This window comes from Galeopterus variegatus, unplaced genomic scaffold, assembly GCF_000696425.1.
Source record: "Galeopterus variegatus unplaced genomic scaffold, G_variegatus-3.0.2 Scaffold3793, whole genome shotgun sequence".
NCBI classification, from domain to species: domain Eukaryota; kingdom Metazoa; phylum Chordata; class Mammalia; order Dermoptera; family Cynocephalidae; genus Galeopterus; species Galeopterus variegatus.
The window spans coordinates 193,341-214,081 of NW_007729904.1; the positions used below are offsets into that span (position 1 = coordinate 193,341).

Consider the following 20,741-nt stretch of genomic DNA (forward strand, 5'->3'; position numbering starts at 1 on the left):
GGCGGGAGCACCGCCGCACTTCCCAAGCGGCGCACTATCCAGTGCGCCACCGGGCCGGCCCTGTTTTTTAACTGAAATTAAAATCACGTCTTGAAAGGAGCAATTCAGATTTAAAGAATACTAGTAAGAGGCATTTTGAATGGGAATCTGATTGAGTTCTAGAAGGTACTATTTAATCTTTTCTCATTCTGCTAATAACAAGGCAGTGTCAGCCCTCTCCTAATCAGTAGTTACCTCATCCTATAGTAACTTTCTCCCATGAATATTTAGGGAATGTTTAAGTGAAACTCATTTAATTGCAAAGTCCTTTTTCCCAAGTGACATTTGCTGAGAACTGAGTTGTTGAAGTTACATTGGCATTCGAATCACAGACTTGTTTAACCAGCAACCTCTGAGCAAAAATTCTCCTATATTTATATATTAAGAAGAATCTAGAAATACGTGTTTCTGTAAATGGAAAACCAGAGGGCTTAACGTGTTTCTTTTGGTTTTCTTTCTTCCATCTTGGCTTGTATGTATAACGTGTAAATGCAATAACTTAAAGGCTAAGATCTAATCTCTTGATATTGTTGCATGTGCCATTTAATGCCACCACTGACCTGGGATGCTGTTAATCTGGACTCAGATTCTCTTACTGGGGAAGATTCCCTGCTTGATTGCTCTCTGCTTTCTAACCCTACTGCTGACCTTCTGGAAGAGTTTGCTCCCATAGCAGTCTCTGCTCCAGCCCATAAAGGTAAATGCTTTTTCCTTTTCAGGCCCACCTTTATCTTTAGAGAAGAACTGAACAACTCCTGAGAGTTTTCCTTCTCAAAAGTCTTCGCTAGTGAAATTTTTAAACTATCTCCTTATATAGAAAACTTAAGTTTGTTCTCTTAGCCACTGTTATAATACCTCTCAGTATGAATATTTAATAAGATCTAGACAACAGATTGGTGAAGGTGTTGCTTTCTGGCAAGAACCTAGAATGCAGATATTCCACATTACCTTTGAGAGCTATGTACCTTTGCAGTCAGCTTGAGTAGATGACTGAGCTAATCATCCACTGAATTACTATAATTATTATTATGATGCTTTTTGGCCTTAGAGCTTAAAATTATTTCATCACATCTGATTCAATGTTTTTGAATAGTGATGACTGCAATAAAGGAACAGGCATAAAAATTACTTTTTTTAATTAAAAAAGAAAAAGAAACAGGCATCATTTCTCAAAAGTCAGTCCTCCAAGGTTGAACTTGTAAAAGTTTTGAATTTTAGTTCACTTTTAAGTCATTACTGATTGCTGGGTTTCTCTTTCTAATCTACCATTTCATTTCTTGGTCTTGAGTTAATACTGATTTGAAATTCTCCTGGACAGAGGTAGCTTAAGTTGAGTTCTATTCAGTGAGTAGTTTGTGGGAGTGATAGGCACAATGCCTGGCTTACTGTGCATAGGCATTTACTAAACTTTCTGTACTTGAGTAGTAAAAATGGTTTTCTGGAAGGAGAAAATGCACAGATAAGGAATTTCTGAAGGAAATTCAAGAAGGAAGCCTCCCTGAGATGACTAAAAATGATTAGCCCATGGTTTGCAGTGGTAATAGCTGAGTTTTTGTTTTTATTCCTGATAGTATTAAAATGATATGTTCTTATAGAGTATGTAGAGGAAAGTTACCTATTTAAACAATTATGTTTGGCAGGAGGGTATCAGCAGCAATGTGTGAATTACAGAGAAGCATCACTTGCAAAATAGGTGCTTGGCTAGCAGTTGCTGGTAGGGTAGCTTTATTTAGAATGGAGAAGAATATTCTAACAAACTTCTGCATTAGGTCTCAGTGCATGTGATCTTGTGCCCCAGTGTTCCCTGAAGCAGCTGAATTTGTTGGAAACTTTTTTCCCCCAGTCACAGAGCAGTGAGTCCTTTCAAAAGTAGTTTGTTTGCCTTATAGATAGTGGTTATTTCTCAAAGAGCCATTAATTCTCTTCTGCTTTTCCCCACCCCTGATTTTGAGTTTTTCAAATAATCTTAGGCCTCTTTTCTGTTGATAAAGAGGACAAATGACTAATTCCTGTGCCTTTGTGAATTAGTGACATTGAAAAGATAGATTACAGTTAATGGTCTTATAAATGGAAGAGAGAATTCTTCCAATAACCCTTCTCCCTAATCATTTATGAAAGTCTTAACATGGCCAACTCTAAAGCATTTTTTTCTGTATCCCTGTATTTTCCAGTTTTGTTACTTTTACTTCAACTCAGAAAAATAAGTACTTTCACCTGTAAAACCAACAGTGGTTGTACAACTGGGAACTTGGTGCCTCTGACATGGTCTCTCATTTGCTAATCTCTCTCTGTTGTTTCTGCTTGTGTATGTGCATTCTGTATTAAGCTGCAGAAGATAGTAATCTCATCTCAGGTTTTGATGTCCCTGAGGGCTCGGACAAGGTGGCGGAAGATGAGTTTGACCCTATTCCTGTATTGATAACCAAAAACCCACAAGGTAAGAAAAAGGACGGGAAGAAGAGAAGAGCTTGACATCAACTCTCTTTGAAATAGTAACGTACCTAATCTTCAAGGGGGATAAAAAAACATCAACATTTAATGGAGGACATTGAGGGTAATGAAAGTCATTGTAGGCTGGACCAATATAGATGGAGATAGAGATACTGGTACAGGTATCTTAAAGCTTGACCGTGGGGTTTATTTAGAGAGGTGTATTTAATAGTTTGACTAAAAGCTAGTTTTTACAAAGTATCAAGCCAAAAATAAAGTGATCTTTAGTCAGTGGAAACCTGAAGGTATATATCAAAAGCATTTAACATTTTTTATCATGATTAGAACAATCTACAATAAATATTTTTTCCAAAGAGATTAACAGTGATGCTTTGGTATCATCCACATCTTTTGAATATTTATGGAGCATTCTTTTTCCTCTTTAATGGGTTAAAATCATTTGAACATGCCATAAAACACTGAATGCCATAGGACAATATATTTTTTTAAAGCTTGTTTATATTGCAGTGTCTTAATAATTAATTTCTCCCCAAAGCAAATATTACTGATCTTTACTTTATCAGGGAGATGGCTTGATGTTATCAGGAAGTTAGTGGACAGCCAGCAATTCTCAGGCAAAATACATTTGATTTGAAAATAGCAACCTCTTTGCAAGGTATCCTATACTATGTGTCTATACTATGGTGTGTACAGAGTGGCTGAACTTTTGGTGGGAGGTGGTGGATAGCTAATTTATATGTTTAAAAATCAACACGTAAGGGTTTTGCAAATGTAAAATGTTGCTTTTCTAGGTTTTTTTGATTGTTTTTTTTTCTCCTTTGCTTGCTCTGCACATCTAAACCTTAAGCCTCTGTGTTTTGTACTGAACTCCTATCTCTCCACTTCCAGGTGGGCACTCTAGAAACAGCAGTGGGAGCTCTGAGTCCAGTCTTCCCAACCTAGCCAGGTCTTTACTGCTGGTGGATCAGCTCATAGACCTGTAGCCGTGACCCAGTAGCAGATGCAGTTCTGTAACCTTCATATCGTGATAAACATTTTCATTACGGAGTTATCAGAAAAACGATTTTTAAAAAAATATCTGCAAATAAGAGGCCCTCTAGCTCTTTTCTCCTACCCTTTGCCTTCTCCTGTAGAAATGATAAGGAAAGAAAATCACTTTGGCCCTCCAGGTATTCCTTGGCCAGTTCATCCCTGTTAGTTTGCTGTGTTTTCTCATTACCCTTCTTCAATAGCATTATCTTAAATCAAGTGCTAGATGCCATGAGCTTCACCTCTGCTGGAATCGACTCCACCAAAAGCTTAACTGTAACTGAAATCAGTGAATTGACACTTTTGTCTCATTCTTGCTAGGAATGGCCTCCCAAGTCAGTCCTCCCAAACCTTGTCTCCTTTGGTCAGATGCTGATGAATGTTTCCCTGTTTTGGCTTTTTATCCTGATGCATTATCCTGAGGACATGGCATTTCCAGTTGGTCTTAACTCTAGGCAATAGCCTGGAGATAGGTGCGTGATTTAAGAGAGAGTAAAACTGACTGACTGATAGTATATGTTTGAGAAGAGAAATTGAGCCCAGCTCTAGCCAACCAACTTTGACCTTGTGTGATCATAGACTTAGCCAAGGGATTTTACCCCACGCAACCTGTTCAACATTTGTCCAGCTTTCTGGCTTCCATTGAACCGTGATTTCTCAGATCTGGAGCCATGACTGCAAGTAGTTGAGATTCTTGGATGAAATGTGTCATTATATAAATCCCAAGTATTGCCATTCCTTTTCATGTTAAACTATCCCAAACCGGGATCTCAGAATTAGACCAAAACAAGACAATGGTGGTAATATGAAATCTTTTATTAGAAGACTTTTCACTGGGGGGTAGATTGGGGAGGGGAAGGAATTGTAGCAGAAACAGATGTATTTTTCTTGTGATTTTTATTTTGAATCAAATATTGTAAATTGTGTATAAATGAAGACGCTGAGTAGTTCTGTTTTCACTTGGCGTTTCAAGTCCAATATCAGGTGTCTGTACAGGGTTTTGATCTCTTTCCCTTGTATTTACACATGTTCCTACCGTGTAACATATGGAATCATTTTAAGTAGACTTGTGTGTTGCTATAAGCTTTCAGCAGGTCCTCTGTCTCTGTAGAATAAGCATGTTGTTTATTTTCAGATAATCAGAAATAAGTGTGTTGACAAGCTGGGCACAAATTGTTTTTTTCCTCCCTGATGTTTAAACTGAAGGCTGCAGCCAATGGAATATGTTAGTTGGTTTTCCTTGGCTTCCTTGATTAAAAAAACCAAACAAAGCATAGTTCTTCACTAACTTTAGAATATTGTTCATAAAATAAATAAAAGCCCCTGCACTGACATGGCGACATGCTTCATGTTCACCCTCTGCATATGTATTTACTCATTAAAGTACATTTTTTTCCTTACATGGAAAGCACTTTTATAAAATCACCTTTTGAAGAGTAGGCACAGAGAACCCCATCATTCTCTTCCTCTAGTGCCCCTATCCACGATCAAAAGGGGAACTCTTAGTTGACCAGATTTGTACAAATAAAATTTCAAGTCCATTTGCTTGTTTATTTAGTACTTTTGTTTCTTCTTCCTCACGTTTGCACTTTAAGGGGGAAAAAAGAAAGAAAGTTGAACAGCAACAACAGCCTGCAAAAAACTGCATTCTGTAGAACAAGTAATGACCCCAATAATGTGAGAGCAGCCTTTGAAAGACATCAGAGGGAAAGACTGATGTCTCACTCTTCCTTCTGACTTTAAATTCTTCCTGTGCTGGCTGAAACTAGGTGAGCTAAGAAAAGGTCTTTATTAGGGCCGGCCTGTGCCTCACTTGGGAGAGTGTGGTGCTGATAACACCAAGGCCATGTGTTCGTATCCCTATATAGAGATGGCCGGTTGGCTCACTTCGGAGATCGTGGTGCTGACAACACCAAGTCAAGGGATAAGATCCTCTTACTGATCATCTTTTTTTAACAAAAAAGAAGAGGTCTCTATTATGAAAACAGATCATTTCCAAAATCAAGAGAAGCACAAGCTGAGGATAAAGAAAGATATCTATGAAGAGCTCTCCATGATTGGGTAGCAATGAAAATAGAGTTTACCCCTTTATGGACAGGAAAATTGCTGCATATCAGAGTTGTATTCTCTTTCCTAGACATAGAATGTATAAACTAACAAAGGAAATGTTTATTTTTAAATAAGAATAATGTTTTAGTTCTATGTTTTCATATTTGATTTTTTAATACATATGTGTTAGAAATATAATGAAAAATCTAGTTTCTCAGTTTAATTAAAACCATGAAGAGTACAGTTTAAAAATTAGGTGTCTCTAATTTGTTCCTTTCATGCATTACCCATAATTACCTTGAGATATATTTTCTAGTCATTTGGCTCAGTAAAGCTCATCGGAGACAGCTAAATGAAAATGAACAGACTAGAAGCCAGAGACAATAGTAGAAGCCTGAGAGAACATGATCACAAGAAATTATCTTGGGCTTATCCTTAAGAGTAGGGCCTCCTCCTTCTATGTAAGGAATATATGTGAGTGGTTTGGTCAGTGGGACCTTCCTTAGTTTGTAGCATCATGCCTGAACTAAAAGAGTTTATTTAAGATGATGTGCACTAGTAATTGATTGACTTGTGGAACCATAGACTGAGATACAGGAGGGACCTTAGACTTGTCCATCCACTTCATTTTACATGTGTAGGATCTGAGCTGGATTGAGGCAGGGTGATGGGAGAAGAGGCCTGGACAGGACAGGCCACCTGGGATCTCATCCTGATCCTTGCCAGCCTCTAGCTGAGTGACGATCAGCAGGCGCTTCACCTCTCAGAGCTGCTGTTTCTCACTTATACAACAATGGGTTTGGACTAGATGATCTTTAAAATTTAGAAGTATAGGATCCTAAGTATATATTATTATGTTTAGAAGGACTATGAAGGATTTATGTAATTCTGATGTTCTTCAGTTATCTTCTGTCATCTCTGCTATTATAGCAGTATTTACATTTTAGAGAATTGTAATGGACTTTTACTCACCTGGGTTGCTCTTTCTTGGTTATCTGAATAGAAGCCTAAATCACAAAGTTTGGGATGTAGATTTTCCTTTTTTAATATTATACACACATGCAACCCCCCCCCCCAATCTATTCCAATAAAACAATGTCAGAAGACTGATTCTTTTTAAATATAATCAGAGATCCGCCATTAAAAAATGGGCAAATACTATAGCATATGTTTTTTTATTTGATTTTATTCCAATCCAACTGTGTAAGAGTAGTACTTCTACCAGAAAACATCACAAATTTTTTTTCCCCTTTACAGCATTCAAATAATGAGATAACCAAATTCAAGTCCCAGTGTTTTTAAAAATACAGGCCTCAGGGGAGATAAGGTTTAAATGAACACTTATAAACATAATTATAATTATTACAACTAATGACTTATGTACCAGACATATCAGAATTTTGACATCTGATTGAATTTTGTTCCCTTCAAAGGTGTCTGCTTTTACTTGGGAAGTTAATACTTATTCTAATGATGCTGCCATCATCATTTGAAACTCCTCTCCTTAGAAATAACATCAAGGAAGGTAATAAGGTGTAAGAAAATCAGTAGTATTATCTAAATGGTATCACTTTTAGCATCTGAAAGTATATTCTCTTTCTTGATCTACTTTTCTACCACTCTTGGTTCTGAGTAACATTTAGCTATTTTCAAAAAGCAAAATGACCACCATAAGATGAAAAGTGGTTGCTACTGAAGATAATAAAAAGAATAATCCACAAAACATTCTCAGAAAGGGCCATATAATAGAAAATGAACACAATCATACTTCATTTTTTAAATATTCTGAATAAGGGAACTTCTGTGATTCTCTAGTCTTTCATGTGGTTTAGAAAATTGAAGATGTTGGTTTTAAAATACCTCTGAAAGAGGTTGTCACTTTGTTCAGTGTCATTTGATATTGGACTTGGCTCTTCCTGAATTAGAATTAGAGAAGTTGCTAATATTTCTAGCAAACAAACCCAAGAAAAGAAGTGATTTTTCTCAAGATGTAATTAGTTTTGTAGTGTCATTTGATATTGGACTTGGCTCTTCCTGAATTAGAATTAGAGAAGTTGCTAATATTTGTAGCAAACAAACCCAAGAAAAGAAGTGATTTTTCTCAAGATGTAATATTAGTTTTGTTTTTAATATTTATTTCCTACTCTCCTGACAGATCATTGATCATTTTAATTCAAACCAACATAACCTTCCCCCAGGCCAGGACCAGTTCTGCCTTCAGCAGTGCTGTGGGAATGAGGGGTCCTTTGAGGCTTACATGCCCAGAGGTGTGGAGGGATTTGCCATTCAGCTGAACAGATGCATGCTGCAGATAGCTTGGGCCAAAATAAGGTCTCCCGTGATGAGGTTTTTCTGTGATCTCCAGGAGTCCTTAAACTTCTCGGTCTGTAAGATTATCCAAGTCCTGTAGCCACTACTTCAAGTTTTGGGATTTAAAATGACAGGATTGCCCAATGGTACTGAATTAAGCCAATTAGAGGCTATCCAGCAGAACAGGATATTTACAATGGAATCTGTACCTAAACACTCAGGATATTGCAAAGCTATCTTCTGTTTCTCTCTAGAGACTATAATTTTACCAACACATAGTTTAGCCTTTTTCTTTCTCACGCTAGTAATGTTCCTGAAGTTAGATGTGTCTGGATTTCTTGAATCAGAATGAATCCCAGATGGCCTCCATTTCAAATAATCTGTAACAAGATCGTATTTTGTTTCTACTGTGTTTCCGTTCACTAAAATGGGAGAGGGAGGCTTCTTGTGTAATGCTAACCTATGCAAACAAAGTAACGAATGGTGGTAGTTGCTAGAATGGAAGGCACTTTCTTGGTTCCCACTTTGATGTAGTGTCCTGAATTTACTCTTTTCCTGTGAGAATTCTACACTGCCCCGTTACACACTCCTTTGTCATGTGGTTGTATATTTACCATAGGTCTTTAACCTGTCCTCCCCAAGAAGACAAAGCAAACAGATGTACATGAAGCTATATTATGCAGTAAAAATGTGAAATTTGAACATTGCTACGCAAGGATTGTATAAAAAACAAGTCTGTAAACAAATTTCTTATGTAAACATACAGGGGAATAAAGACTTTTATCTGTTCAAATGAGAGCATGATGTTTAGAGATGTAAATATTAAAATAGCTGCTGTTTTCCTGAGCTGAAAACCCACTTTTGCAGAATGGATTTAAACACACTGTTGAGTGACCAGTGTGTACCAGTGCACAAGAAAAGTGGACACCTGAGAAAAACACTGAGGGCATTTTAAGAGTCATGGCTACCCTGGAGAACAAAACCCCTTGGAGTCAAGAAGAATAAAACATTTTATATGACCAGACATGGGGTTGTAAAATGGAGCACAGATTTGCAGCTACCCTCCTCTGATTTAATCTTTAATATACTCAGGCCAATTTAATTAAACATTTTATGTTGGCAAGAACAATTTTATGCCCCGTGGGAAATCTCTCTCATTTAATTCCCTCATTGGCTTGAGAGGCACAGCATTACTAGCCAGTGTTGGCTCCCGTCAAGTCCCTTATTCCCCAGACGTGGGTTTTAATACAGCTCCCCAACATATGATAGAACCAAATGTTTAATTTTATCTGAGCCAAAAGGTTATGGAAATTATTAGTTTGGTGTACATCTCGATTCCCTGATTTGATTCCAAGACTTTAAATTTCAATTGGTGCTGCATTTCCAAAGTTCTTATGAAGGGTTATTTTGCTTTCTGTTCACTAACTATATGAGAAGTCTTCTGAATTCTCCAAGTCTTCATTTTCAGTTCTTGGCAAGAATTATGTCTTTGATACTCCTTGTAACTGTTATTTATTTATAGTATAGGGAAAAATAAAATTCTGGTTGTTCATGATATATTGCATTAAGAAATATCCAGCCTGAAATTTAAATCTTTGGATTTTGATTCTTCAGAGAGCACTCTAAAGACCCTCACTATGTCAATCAGTTAAAATTTCCAGGGTAAACTCATCCCAAATCGTTGGCCCTTTTGGTTGCTTTGGAAGTTAAGAGAGAGTTAGAATAGTTGCCAGGTCAAGTGCTTTCTGAGACTTCTTTCAACTTTCTAAAGCACATGAGTTCTTAGTGAAATCTCATAATTTGGAGCCTAAATATGGAGTTACCCCTGGTGGAAGTGTCAAAGAGTGTGCTTAACCTGGCATACAGTACTACATCAGAGCAAGAAAAAGGAGTATGTTCTGACTTCCTGCTTAATTTGATGTGCTAAACCAAAGTAGAAGGAGACATGACCCAGCCTGAGAGAATTATAACAAAACCCTCCTTTAAGCTCCATCAAAAATTAAGACCATTGTGCAGACTATGAGGTCAGGCCATGGGATTAAGCCCCTGCGGAACAATAGGCTAGCTTTATTGCGCTCTGTGGTCCCAGGGTATCTGCTATGCTTGCCATTGGTTACCAAAAGAACTGGGCCAGGGAAACTGGTATACATTCTTCATTACTAGTAGGCAGGCTGCTTCAAACATGTTTTCTTGTTGGTATAAGGCTATCTTCATATACAAGGACTGTTCACCCTGAAAACACATGCTTTCCCTATAAGAACACATCCACAAAAAAGATCTTTATTGCTAACAAGACTTAATGTCTACCTTTTATTTACAGTTATTTGGAATCTGTCCTTCTCCTGACTACGTTGTTTCTTGTGCTACCACCACCAGAATTCCCTAAGGGAATGTGGATGTTTAGCCTTCCCCCATATTCTCTGGCATTTCTTTGGCCTTTAGAGTGCCAGGGTTGTTGCTCTCTGCCTCAGTTATGCTTCACCTTCTCTAAAAAGAATGGAAATGTTGAGAGATTTGACCTTCTCAGAAAAACCCTTTAAGTACTTTTCCAGTCCTACAAAGCATATTGATTCTGAAAGAGAGATAGGAAATAGCTCTGGTCTTTATTTTGAAGGACAAGAGACTAGTTTTCCCTTCAAACTTGATGTGTTATGGTGTTTTTGTGATCGTGTTTGTGAATTTTTAAAAATTATTGGAATTTTAAGGATGGTTTTCCCACTACTCACTGTGAACATTATAGAATATGCTCAGAGTTGAAAGGTAATAACACTTTTTAACAGAGTTTTGATGGATTAGGCATGTTCTTCCATCCTGTCCAACTCTGGATATGGGCACACCCCCACCCCCCACTCCACCCCCAGGACTTCACAGTTCTCAAAATGTAGTCTAGCACTGCAGGCATTCAAAGTGCCCTGGTTCAATAGATAGTTCTTTTTTTTTTCTTTTTTCCTTTTTTGTCTTTTTTACTGACCGGCAATGGGATCGCAATCCTCGGTGTTGCGCCCGCACCACGCTCAGCCAGTGAGCAGGAACCGGTCTCCACATGGGATCCGAACCCTCGGTGGGAGCGCCGCCGTGCTCCCAAGCGGCGCACTCTCCAGTTCGCCGCCGGGCCGGCCCAATAGATAGTTCTTTATTGGCAGTCTCTACATACAAATTGGTTTGACTGAATTCAATTTAAATTGCCAAAAAACACTGACTCCAGTCAAACTAGGGTCCATTTTGATTATTGACCTGTATGATGCCACAGTTAGTCATTGGCTTGACTAAGTTTTCCATGTTTCCGAAGAGATATTGTGCTCTACTGCAGAACCAGCTTTAATGACATCAAATTTCAGGGTAGTTTTGGAAGATGAGAAATTGTGCAGTTTTTGGCAACTGAAAACTTTGTCCAGCTGATGCTATGTGAGGAAAATGGTTCAAGTTTTAGGGGCCTCTTGTACCTCTTTAAGGCTTGACAAATTTTATTTTGGAAAACTTCTTTGCTGTCTTTTATTTGAATTTCCTCCCAGAAACCATCATCTGGGTATCACTGAGACAGATCTAATATCAATATACTTACCTGAGAAATTAAAATTATGTCTTTCCACATACATTGCAAAGGAGAAGGTGTCCCATTTATTTCCTGTAAGCTGACTAATGCTTTTGCATCACCATGTAGCTTCACATATTAAAGTTGTAATGCAGGGACAAATTTATTCTCTCCAAAATTATATTCTTCAAATACTATTCAAAAAACCATTTGGCACCAGTACAGAATTTAACTTAAAATTCTAATTTCTAATTAATTGACTGCATTCAAACTGTTGGAAAGGGAAGTAAAAATGGGGGGAAAACAGCTTTTGATTGTTTCTGAAAACGGAATTTAAAGTCAGAACTGTTTAAAAAGAAGCTAAAAAGTTACAGGATTCAGAGAAACATAGTATTTTTGTACAGTATCCTATAAAATGTTCAGACCTCTCTCTACGTTCTCTTTAAAATGTATTGTCGCTAAGTTACTGGTTTCCCAATAAACTGATTTTGATGCCTCTTCTGTGTTATGTGTGCTTAATTAAAGCAGAAACTTTAATGGGATAATATTTCACAGAAATTTCTGCTAGCTTGTGGTTTACATAGGAGGGGAGAGGGTCAGTGTGGGGAGGGGTGATTGAGTTCCATCTGTACAGTGGTTCTGAGTCCTCTGTGGCTCCAAATCATTGTACCTAACATTCTTATCCCGGTGGGTTGGGAAACTCCAGTGGTTTCTCTTTATTGAGCCCAGGGTGAAATGATACCTTTACCCTCAACCACCCTTTCTCTGGATTCTTCTTGCTTAGTTACATATGCCTTTTTCCTGCCCTTTTGCTAACATGTGCCCAATGACATACTTCTAACCTGCTAATATTTCTTGGAAGGTAAGCTGTCTTGTATTCTGATAATTGTCTATTTGATTTTAAAAGCCAGAGCACCCTGAGGCACCTCTACCTAGACAGAAATAGACTAGTATATTGGAGTTTGCTAATATTTATATAATTACCCATGCATTTTACTCCTTCTGCTTAAAGAACTTTAAGACAGATTCATTTAAGCAGAGATCTTTGCCCACTTAGAAGATAGAAAACAAAATTCCAGGGCAGCTCCAGCTGAAGGTGATTTATTTAGTACAATTTTGATTCTGTATCCATTCCTTAGAAAGTGCCTTCAGTGTTTGTGTTTTGGGCACACTTGTGCTCTTTGAGTAGGGCTGGTGATGTAAATCATCAGGTAAATGTGCATTTATCAAGCAGCCACATTCTGCTTCTTTTCAGAGGGTCTGTCCCTCTGCATGTGGAGCAGATGACCACATGCCAGATACTGAACTGATTTCATCCCCAGACAGTGTTTCAGTATATTCCGAAACTGTCATGGTATATGTGGAGATGAGTGACTGCATTTGTTTCCATCCCATGATGATCCAGTGCCAGGTAGAGCAGGTGTCGGTGCCTGGACCACGAGTAGGAGCATCACGTAGTTCTGCAGAATGTCTGTGTGCCTAACGTCTTCATCTCCTTTCCTGCACCTTGTGCCTATCATGTTCCAAACTGTGAGACAGTGATTGGTTGTGTTCTAGTTTGTGTGCACTTTCCTTGCCTGACTTTTATTTTTCTGTTTTTCCTTTTCCATTTTCAACATCTATTATTTGGTCCCACAATGTTTCTGCCGCGGTTTGACTATTAAATGTTCCCAAAAGAGTTGAACTGACCTACACATTAATTCTGCATTTTATGCTTTTCTAGGTCTCCAGAGAGAGCCCAGTCCTTGTCCTGTAATAACTGTAGAGCACTTTAAAGAATCGACTGGTATTAAAGGCCTACCCCTGTATCCAGACCCCTCCAGAATACCTGGCACGAAGACTCAGAACAATTTAGAATCCGACTATTTGGCCAGAGATGGCCCTTCAAGCAACAGCTCATTCCACAGCAGTGAAGAGGAAGGGACTGACCTTGAGGGAGACATGCTAGACTGCAGTGGGTCTCGACCTCTCCTTTTGGAGTCTGAAGAAGAGGATGAGAGCTGCAAGCCCCCCCAGGGGAAGCTGGGAGGAACTGTTCCATCTGCTCTGCCTGAAGTCTCTACTGAGCAAGCAAAGGCATTGCAAGGTAGAAGAAAGAACCAGTTCCAAGCCCTCACACAACCAGCTGCTGATGGGCTTGGTGAGCCAGATGTTTTTGCCACAGCCCCCTTCAGGAGCTCAAGGGTTCCAGCTAATGACATGGACATTTTCTCCAAAGCTCCATTTGTCTCCAAGGGCAATGTGGCTCCTTCCCAACCAGAGGAGGCAGACGTGTTCTTGAGAGCTCCTTTTACTAAGAAGAAAAGCATGGAGGAGTTAACAGTTGTCCAGAGTACCTCCCAGGAGTTGCCTGCTCAGGCCAGTCTCCTAGGTCAGACGGGTGATGTCCCTCTGCTCTCAGGCCTTGATAGAGCAGTGTACACCTCTGTCCGAGCTCAGTATTCCATGGTTGGTTTTGTGCAACAGTCTAACTTCCCTTCCCCTTCTGTACAAATGGCAGACCATCTTGACAGCATCTCTCCCAGGGGTTCCTCCCTGGAATCTGGGGGCCATCCTAGTGACAGAAACAAAGGACCTCCGCCCCAGAAAGAAGCTGTCTCAGGCCCCATGACTGGCAAACCATTCCGCCCCCAATCCTTATCCAAATATTCCCGTCACTATAGCCCAGAAGATGAGCCAAGTCCAGAAGCCCAGCCCATTGCTGCCTACAAGATTGTTTCACAAACCAACAAGCAGTCAATAGCTGGCTCTGTTTCCATCACATCCCTTTCCTCCAGGACTGCAGAGCTGCCACCTGCTGATCCTTTTGCTTTGGCACCCTTTCCTTCAAAATCAGGCAAGCAGAAACCTTAGGAGCAATACCTAAGCCTTAGGCCTCTGTCTCCACCCCACCCCCAATACCCACCACACCCCACTCCCTGCAGAGCCTTCCCAAGAAGAAATATTATCAATTATTACCTTTCAGTTCCCTGCATCAGAGCTGAATTATTTCATTCAACAAACTCAGTTGTAGTGATATTTAGTTGAATCCCCTTTAAGTTATGCTCATTTTTGTTGTTGTTAATGTTGATTTCTGGACTTTCACGCATTTCCATTTCCTTCATAGAGGCCTTCCACCTACACCCAGAACTCTGCTTTTTTTTTTTTTTTCTGAGAAACTGTTTTAAACCCAAGAATAGTTTACCCCAATCCCAGAGGGGCTGTATTATTGCTAGTTTTAATTCCTGCTGCTCCATTTCTGAGTCATGTCCATTGAAGAATCAAGATAGTCCCTCTAGGACTTGGCTTAATACTCTTGAAAAGGGGAAAGAGCAAGATAAAAGTCCTGCACATCAAGAAATATAATCCTGCAGCTACAAACCATTCCTGTAGAACCAGCAGCTCTACGAGGATTCTCTGGATCTGTTTCTGAGTCTGTGCAAGCCAGGCTGGCCCTCATGCATGCATGTCTGTGGGTGTGTAATGTGCATCAGATCCTTTCCTGTGTAGATGTGAACACAGATGGGATAACTGCTCATGTCTAATTGTGTTGGCAGGGCCTTCCCCACATCCATGCTTTTTAAATTAGTACAAGTGCACAGGTATGTGTGTGCATGCACAGGAAGCATTTTTCTTTTAGGTAAATCCTGTCCCATCATGCCCACTCCATAATCAAATCGCTCATTTACTGGTGTTTATCTGCTGACCTAACTGACTTGAGTCCTGTTTGTTTTTTTGTTTTGTTTCAGCTTTTTTCTCATGGCAAAATTGAATTCATTGCAAGGTGTAGGGAAATACTACTTAAACAGGTTTCAGAGTAGATTTTTTTTCCTCCAAAATTTGCTTTTTGCTATTAACAAATTCCTTTTACCTGGTTGTGAAAAATTGTTTTTATACATTTTCACTTCACAACAAGAGAAAAGAGCCCCTCGTTTCAGTTCCAACCACTGGATATATGGACTCAATGCCATCATTATAGAACCCATTAATCATGAGACTAGGCTACAGACTACGTTTGCTTGCTTTTTGTTTTTTCCCTAGATCTTCGTCATCTCTCTCTATTGCCAGTTGAGGAAATATAAATCTGAGACATGTAAATGAGTTTGTCTAGGAGAAAGGAAAAGAGCTGAATCAGCTAGCCATGAAAACCCTTAAATTCTGTATCCTCTTTAGATGTTGAAGTAGGCCAGACAGGTGACTGACTTGCATTTTTGAAAATGTCTTTTATTTCTGGAAAGATCTGACTCATTCCCAGCTTTTTTCATATGCTTTATTATTAGTGCCTTAAAATAACTAAATAAAATAAACCCTGCATCTTAATGGGGAGATTTCTCCTGAGGAAGTCCAACTTAATAGAAAGTTGCTGCATCAAGTTTCAATTTGAAATCTTCCTGTGACTTCTAGTAAAAGTTAGTGATTTCTCCATTAGCTGGAGAAGTTCAGAGAGTTATTTACCAAACCTGATTAATGATTTAAGAATTATTTGAAATTCTTCCAAGAATAAAGCCTAAATGTCAAGCTCTACTGCTGTTGATTAGGTGTGATATTCTTTAAATTTAAAGTTAGAGAACTTAGTAGTAAAATATGAAGAGCTACTTTTCAACAATTTCTCATTTTTCTTTTTTCTTTTTTTTTTTGGTTAGCCTCTACCTATTTCAGATGTCCAGGTTAAAAAATAGCTTAAATAATTGGCACTGTGTCAGGACTACTAGCAGTAGTTGCCAACTGAGGTCTCAACTGTGCCAGAAACCTATGTCTTTCACTTTGGTGGATGCTAAATGTTCATTCTAAGGATTTGCATTCTCCCAGTTATCATTTCTGATTTTTCTGTGCAACAGTGGATGCAAAATCATCTTTCCAGATGAATAATAGTTTTGGCTAATGCACATGGATCTTTGCACCCTAAACTCTATCCATGGTCATTATCAAGTGAAGCCTTCAAAGGAATGAGCTAAGAGGCTAAGTAGTATTCAGGGAGAATTTTCACCCCAGGTTAGAAACTCTTAAAAGTGGGAGGTCATTGTGCTTCACTTTTTCAAATATAGGTTGAGCATTCCTAATTTGAAAATCCAAAATCCTAAATGCTCCAAAATCTGAAACTTTCTGAGCACAGACATGATGCTGAACTGTATTAAGGATGCTCAACTGATAATGTATTCTGCAAATATTCCAAAATCTGAAAAAATCTGAAATCTGAAATACTTCTGGTCCCAAGCATTTCAGAAAAGGAATACTCAACTGTATTCAGGATTACCTCTATAACAGCCCTGAAAGATATTTTTCCCTTGGGTTTGATCACTCCCTCCTAATCAAGAGACCATTTTAATTCTCAAGGTACAAATCAGAATAAAATCATTTTAAGCAGTTGAATAATTTGTCAAACATGGGCTTGTAACCCTCTTTTTTTTCTCTCTGGAGACCTATGATGAGTGGAGACTCTGCATACCTTCTTCGAATAGGAAAATGAATGTAAAAACATGCAAATTACTTTTGTTTTTATCTTATTCAGTGATGCATGAAAAAAATTTGATTTGTGTATTAATTGTTAGCTAATAACTGGTGAATTCTACCGACTTGTACTATAGTAGGGTTTTATTTCCTGTCTAATGGTGTTCTTTGGATCATGTTGGGTAAATGTATTATTTAAAGATAAAATATTCTTGCCAGAGATCATCCTGAATCTGGAAACCTGGAAAATTTTGTTTTAAGGAGAATCACGAGTGCTTGGGGTGCTATGAATTAGTAGAAATGCATGTTTCCAACAACTATATTGCAACAGGTTAACATAAAAGAGAAAAAGAAAATATATAGTCAACAAAATACTGCACTTTCTAGTTTTAATTTGTGTTGTGTGTTATTTACTTTACACATTTGATAGGAAAGACAGGAACTTGTGACCTTTCATTTCAGTGGAAAGCAATGAGCCAGAATATATTTAGGCATAAAGCATTGAACCACAACATGTACTGATGAATTCCTAAAGAATCCACATTAAATGACTGATAGACACTATTGAATTAATGAAGTTATCTTAATGTGTGGTGAAAAAAATTTAACATAGTTTATTGGGCTCACGTATAACCCTTTGGTTCCAAATCCTTGGTTGGATTAGAAAATGGAGTGAATAAAATTTGATGCTGAAGCAGATGCTGGGCAGGACCTAAGGGAATCTAGGTCATAAACCCTATTTCATTTTGGGCCCACTTATTGTTGAGTTGAAAATCTCATATGTGTAGGCTGCTGTGTGTGTGTTTACAGGGCCATGTTGGGTCTGAGTTTGATCTGGCAACCAAGGTCTCTTTCTAAACTTTCAAGAAAGATACCGATATCTTATTGGCCCATTATTTATTTAGTTAAGTTTTAGAATACATGTACATCAGTGTTCTCAACTATTTGGTGGACATTTCACCGATGTGTAAGGAAAGTAGCAGATTTAAATATAATAACCTGAGTGATCTGACAATAGAAATTTTCTATTTGCTTCCAAAAAGAAAAATAATCAAAACAGTAAATCAAATAGGAAATTTAATTATAAGAAATTAAAGAGGGCTGGCCCGGTGGCGCACTGCTGTAGTGCGCCGCTTGGGAAGTGTGGCGGCGCTCCCGCCGAGGGTTCGGATCCCACATACAGACCGGTTCCCGCTCACTGGCTGAGCGAGGCGCGGGAGCAACACCGAGGGCTGCGATCCCGTTGCCGGTCCCGGTCCAGTGCGGGGGCGACACTGAGGGTTGCGATCCGTTGCCGGACACGGAAAAAGACAAAAAAAAAAAAAAAGAAATTAAAGAAAGGGGAGATCCAATTCACTCAGCAGGAAGGATACAGCTTAAGATGGTCATTTCAGTCCCTTTAATAAACGAAGATGTTATTTGCTGTGTGTTTGGAGTTGAAGTTGGAGAACACATACCACCTGTCAACTCTGAAATGGCTGCTGGTCACACAGATGTGGTTTTATCTGAGAATTTTGGAACCCAAACTATTTTGATGAAAGGTACATAGGAAAGCTGCAGAAAAGACTGCAGACTGCATCCTCTAAAGAGAGAGAAGCACCTTGTTAATGTCCACAACCACCCCTGATTTCTAGCTTCCTGTCCTACTTGAAGGAGTAAACATTGAAAACTTTAAAGGGAATCATGTAATTTAAATTGTTTTCCCATTGCCTTTGTCAACTAATACTAGTTTTTTGTTTTTTATTTTGTTTTAATCACCAGCACACTTGCAAACTTGTTATTGAAAATTTTACTAAAGGAAGAGAAGAGTTTCAAAAGGCTTGAGGGTAAAAAGTAGTATCAAGTTGGGAATTGCTTTTTTTCTGTTCCTGAAAGTCTTCCTGAGTCACCACCCTTGTTGTTCCCATTTCTTCACTTCACATTCCCCTTTTTTGACCACACTAATATGTGGATGATGAAAGGTAAAGGTGAATGATCATGTTAACTTTTATTTGCCTCCTTAAGTTTCAGCCCAGCCTGTGACCATCACACCAAATATGAATGAAATGGCTCAATTTCCCATTTCTTATGGACTAGAAGAAAGGATGAAGGAAAGTTGGCAGGACCCCAACCTTGCTCTCTGGAGACACAACACAGAGGCAGCTCTCCACCTTGATTTTACACACAGGCCCAGAGTGCCTAGAATGTAAGGGCGAGTTTGTGTGTGAAGGGACTCTAGAATAGCTGATAAAAATGGCTAGATGTTAACCATACATGGCTTAGTCCAGTATTCCCATAACTTGTAATTCCATAAATTTAGTCTGACTTGTATCCCAGCAATCACTAAGTATCTGTGACCCCATTTTGAGTTTATAGTAACAATGTTCTTGAAATCAAGTCAATGTTACCTGTATTGCATTGTAATAGAACCATATATACTGCATAAGTGGTTTTTACCAATGTCGGTTAAAGTAGGATGGGCTAGAGTTTGGGAGTAAGGGGAGACAGTGCAGCCTTTGCACTCTGAAATGGCAAGACAGTTGTAGTCTCTGAGTCTACCAAAGATTCCTGTTTGAGGGGTGTGAATGGAGTGTGTGTGTCTGTGTGTGCATGCATGCATGCACATATATCATCATGCTTTCTTCCATGGTGTTAATTCAAGCACTCCAAATAAAGGCATCCAAAGAATACTGAGAAATGACCGTAGGTATTTGGCATAAGTTAATTTGATCCCCTTTGCCAAAAACTCTCAAAGTTGGAACTGGAGTTCTCAACAAAGGTGGGGGAAATGGACCATTGCTTTAGCCTCATTCTCCAGTAAACATCTTCTCATCCACAAAGATGAAACTCAGGAGGGCTTGTCCTAAAGGCTCATGTGTGGCATTGGGAGGGCAATAGTGACCAGAACACCACAAGGCCTGCAAGATGTTACTTTGAATGAGGGAACATTTAACATCGTTTGTTCTGTGGAGAAGAGGTGAACTCCCTCTTCTGACTATTTGAGTTGACTGAGGAGGTTCTACCCAGCTGTAAAGAGTGTTGAGGCCATCATGCCTCAGAAAATAATGTGCATACAATCTCAAGGGCTGTCAACAAGGGAAAGGAAGGGAAAAACATCTATAAAGTCAATCTTAGTTTTTGCAATACCTCTCATTTCCAGACTGTTGGGTTTATGTTATTGCACTCTTAGTGTGATCTATCTTATGTATCTGAGAGTTTTTATGAATAATTGTTTGAGTTGTAAACTCCTATACACTTTATTAAAATGAACCTAATTAAATAATTTACACTTTGTGTTATTTCTTGAATCAGATCTTCCTAGGGTTAGAGGGATCTATAGGCATCTTTCACTTAGTACAAAGCCTATTAGTATATTTTTAATATTCTTGAGAGAGACCAGCATTAATATAAAGAGAAGTCTTAGAAGAAAATGAACCTAAGAATTTAAAAAATTCATACTGTGAGGAAGAACCTGGCTATTTCCTCTCCAAGTGATGCACGTTAAAGGTAGAGGAAGCCAAGGAATATACGTAGCCACTAGAAGCTGAAAAAGACAAGGAAATGGATTCTCCTCTTAGGACCTCTAGAAGGAACCAGCACTGTTGATACCTTGACTTTAGCCCAGTGAAAATGATCTCAAACTTCTGACTTCCAGACTGTAAGAGAAAAAAATTTTTGTCTTAAGCAATTAAATTTGTGGTAATTTGTTACAGTAGAAATAGGAGACTAATACAGCTATAGTGGCACCACTGTATGGTAATGGCATGATTACCTCAGCCCACCAGCTTTGAGATTGTGCTTTACCTGACAATTTTTTTTTACCTGATAATTTTTAATGTTTGCATTTATTTTTTATTTTGATAGTTTCTAAATCTTTCACGTAACATTTTCAAATTAATATAAAATGCAGCCATATGAGAGCTTG

At 38.6% G+C, this 20,741-nt stretch overlaps 2 protein-coding genes across 3 annotated transcripts in view; both read left to right on the top strand.

Moving 5' to 3' along the window:
* AAK1 (AP2 associated kinase 1) overlaps nucleotides 1-5,060 on the top strand; it is a 156,880-nt gene extending 151,820 nt beyond the window's left edge. For both annotated transcript variants that reach the window (XM_008585992.1, XM_008585991.1), the window contains exons 19-21: nucleotides 626-736; nucleotides 2,366-2,476; nucleotides 3,379-5,060. In XM_008585992.1, the coding sequence (XP_008584214.1) occupies nucleotides 626-736; nucleotides 2,366-2,476; nucleotides 3,379-3,473 (317 nt within the window). In that variant the 3' untranslated portion in view covers nucleotides 3,474-5,060. The remainder of the gene's footprint in view (nucleotides 1-625; nucleotides 737-2,365; nucleotides 2,477-3,378) is intronic.
* An 8,046-nt stretch (nucleotides 5,061-13,106) lies between these two features.
* Nucleotides 13,107-17,209, top strand: LOC103601559 (uncharacterized protein FLJ45252-like). The gene has a single exon (XM_008585990.1). The coding sequence runs from the start codon at nucleotides 13,352-13,354 to the stop codon at nucleotides 14,261-14,263; it is 912 nt and encodes a 303-aa protein (XP_008584212.1). The 5' UTR covers nucleotides 13,107-13,351; the 3' UTR covers nucleotides 14,264-17,209.
* The last annotated feature ends 3,532 nt before the right edge of the window (nucleotides 17,210-20,741 follow it).

Excerpts from the sequence above, each read along its gene's own strand:
- LOC103601559 (XM_008585990.1), top strand. The coding sequence starts at position 13,352 with ATGCTAGACTGCAGTGGGTCTCGACCTCTCCTTTTGGAGTCTGAAGAA.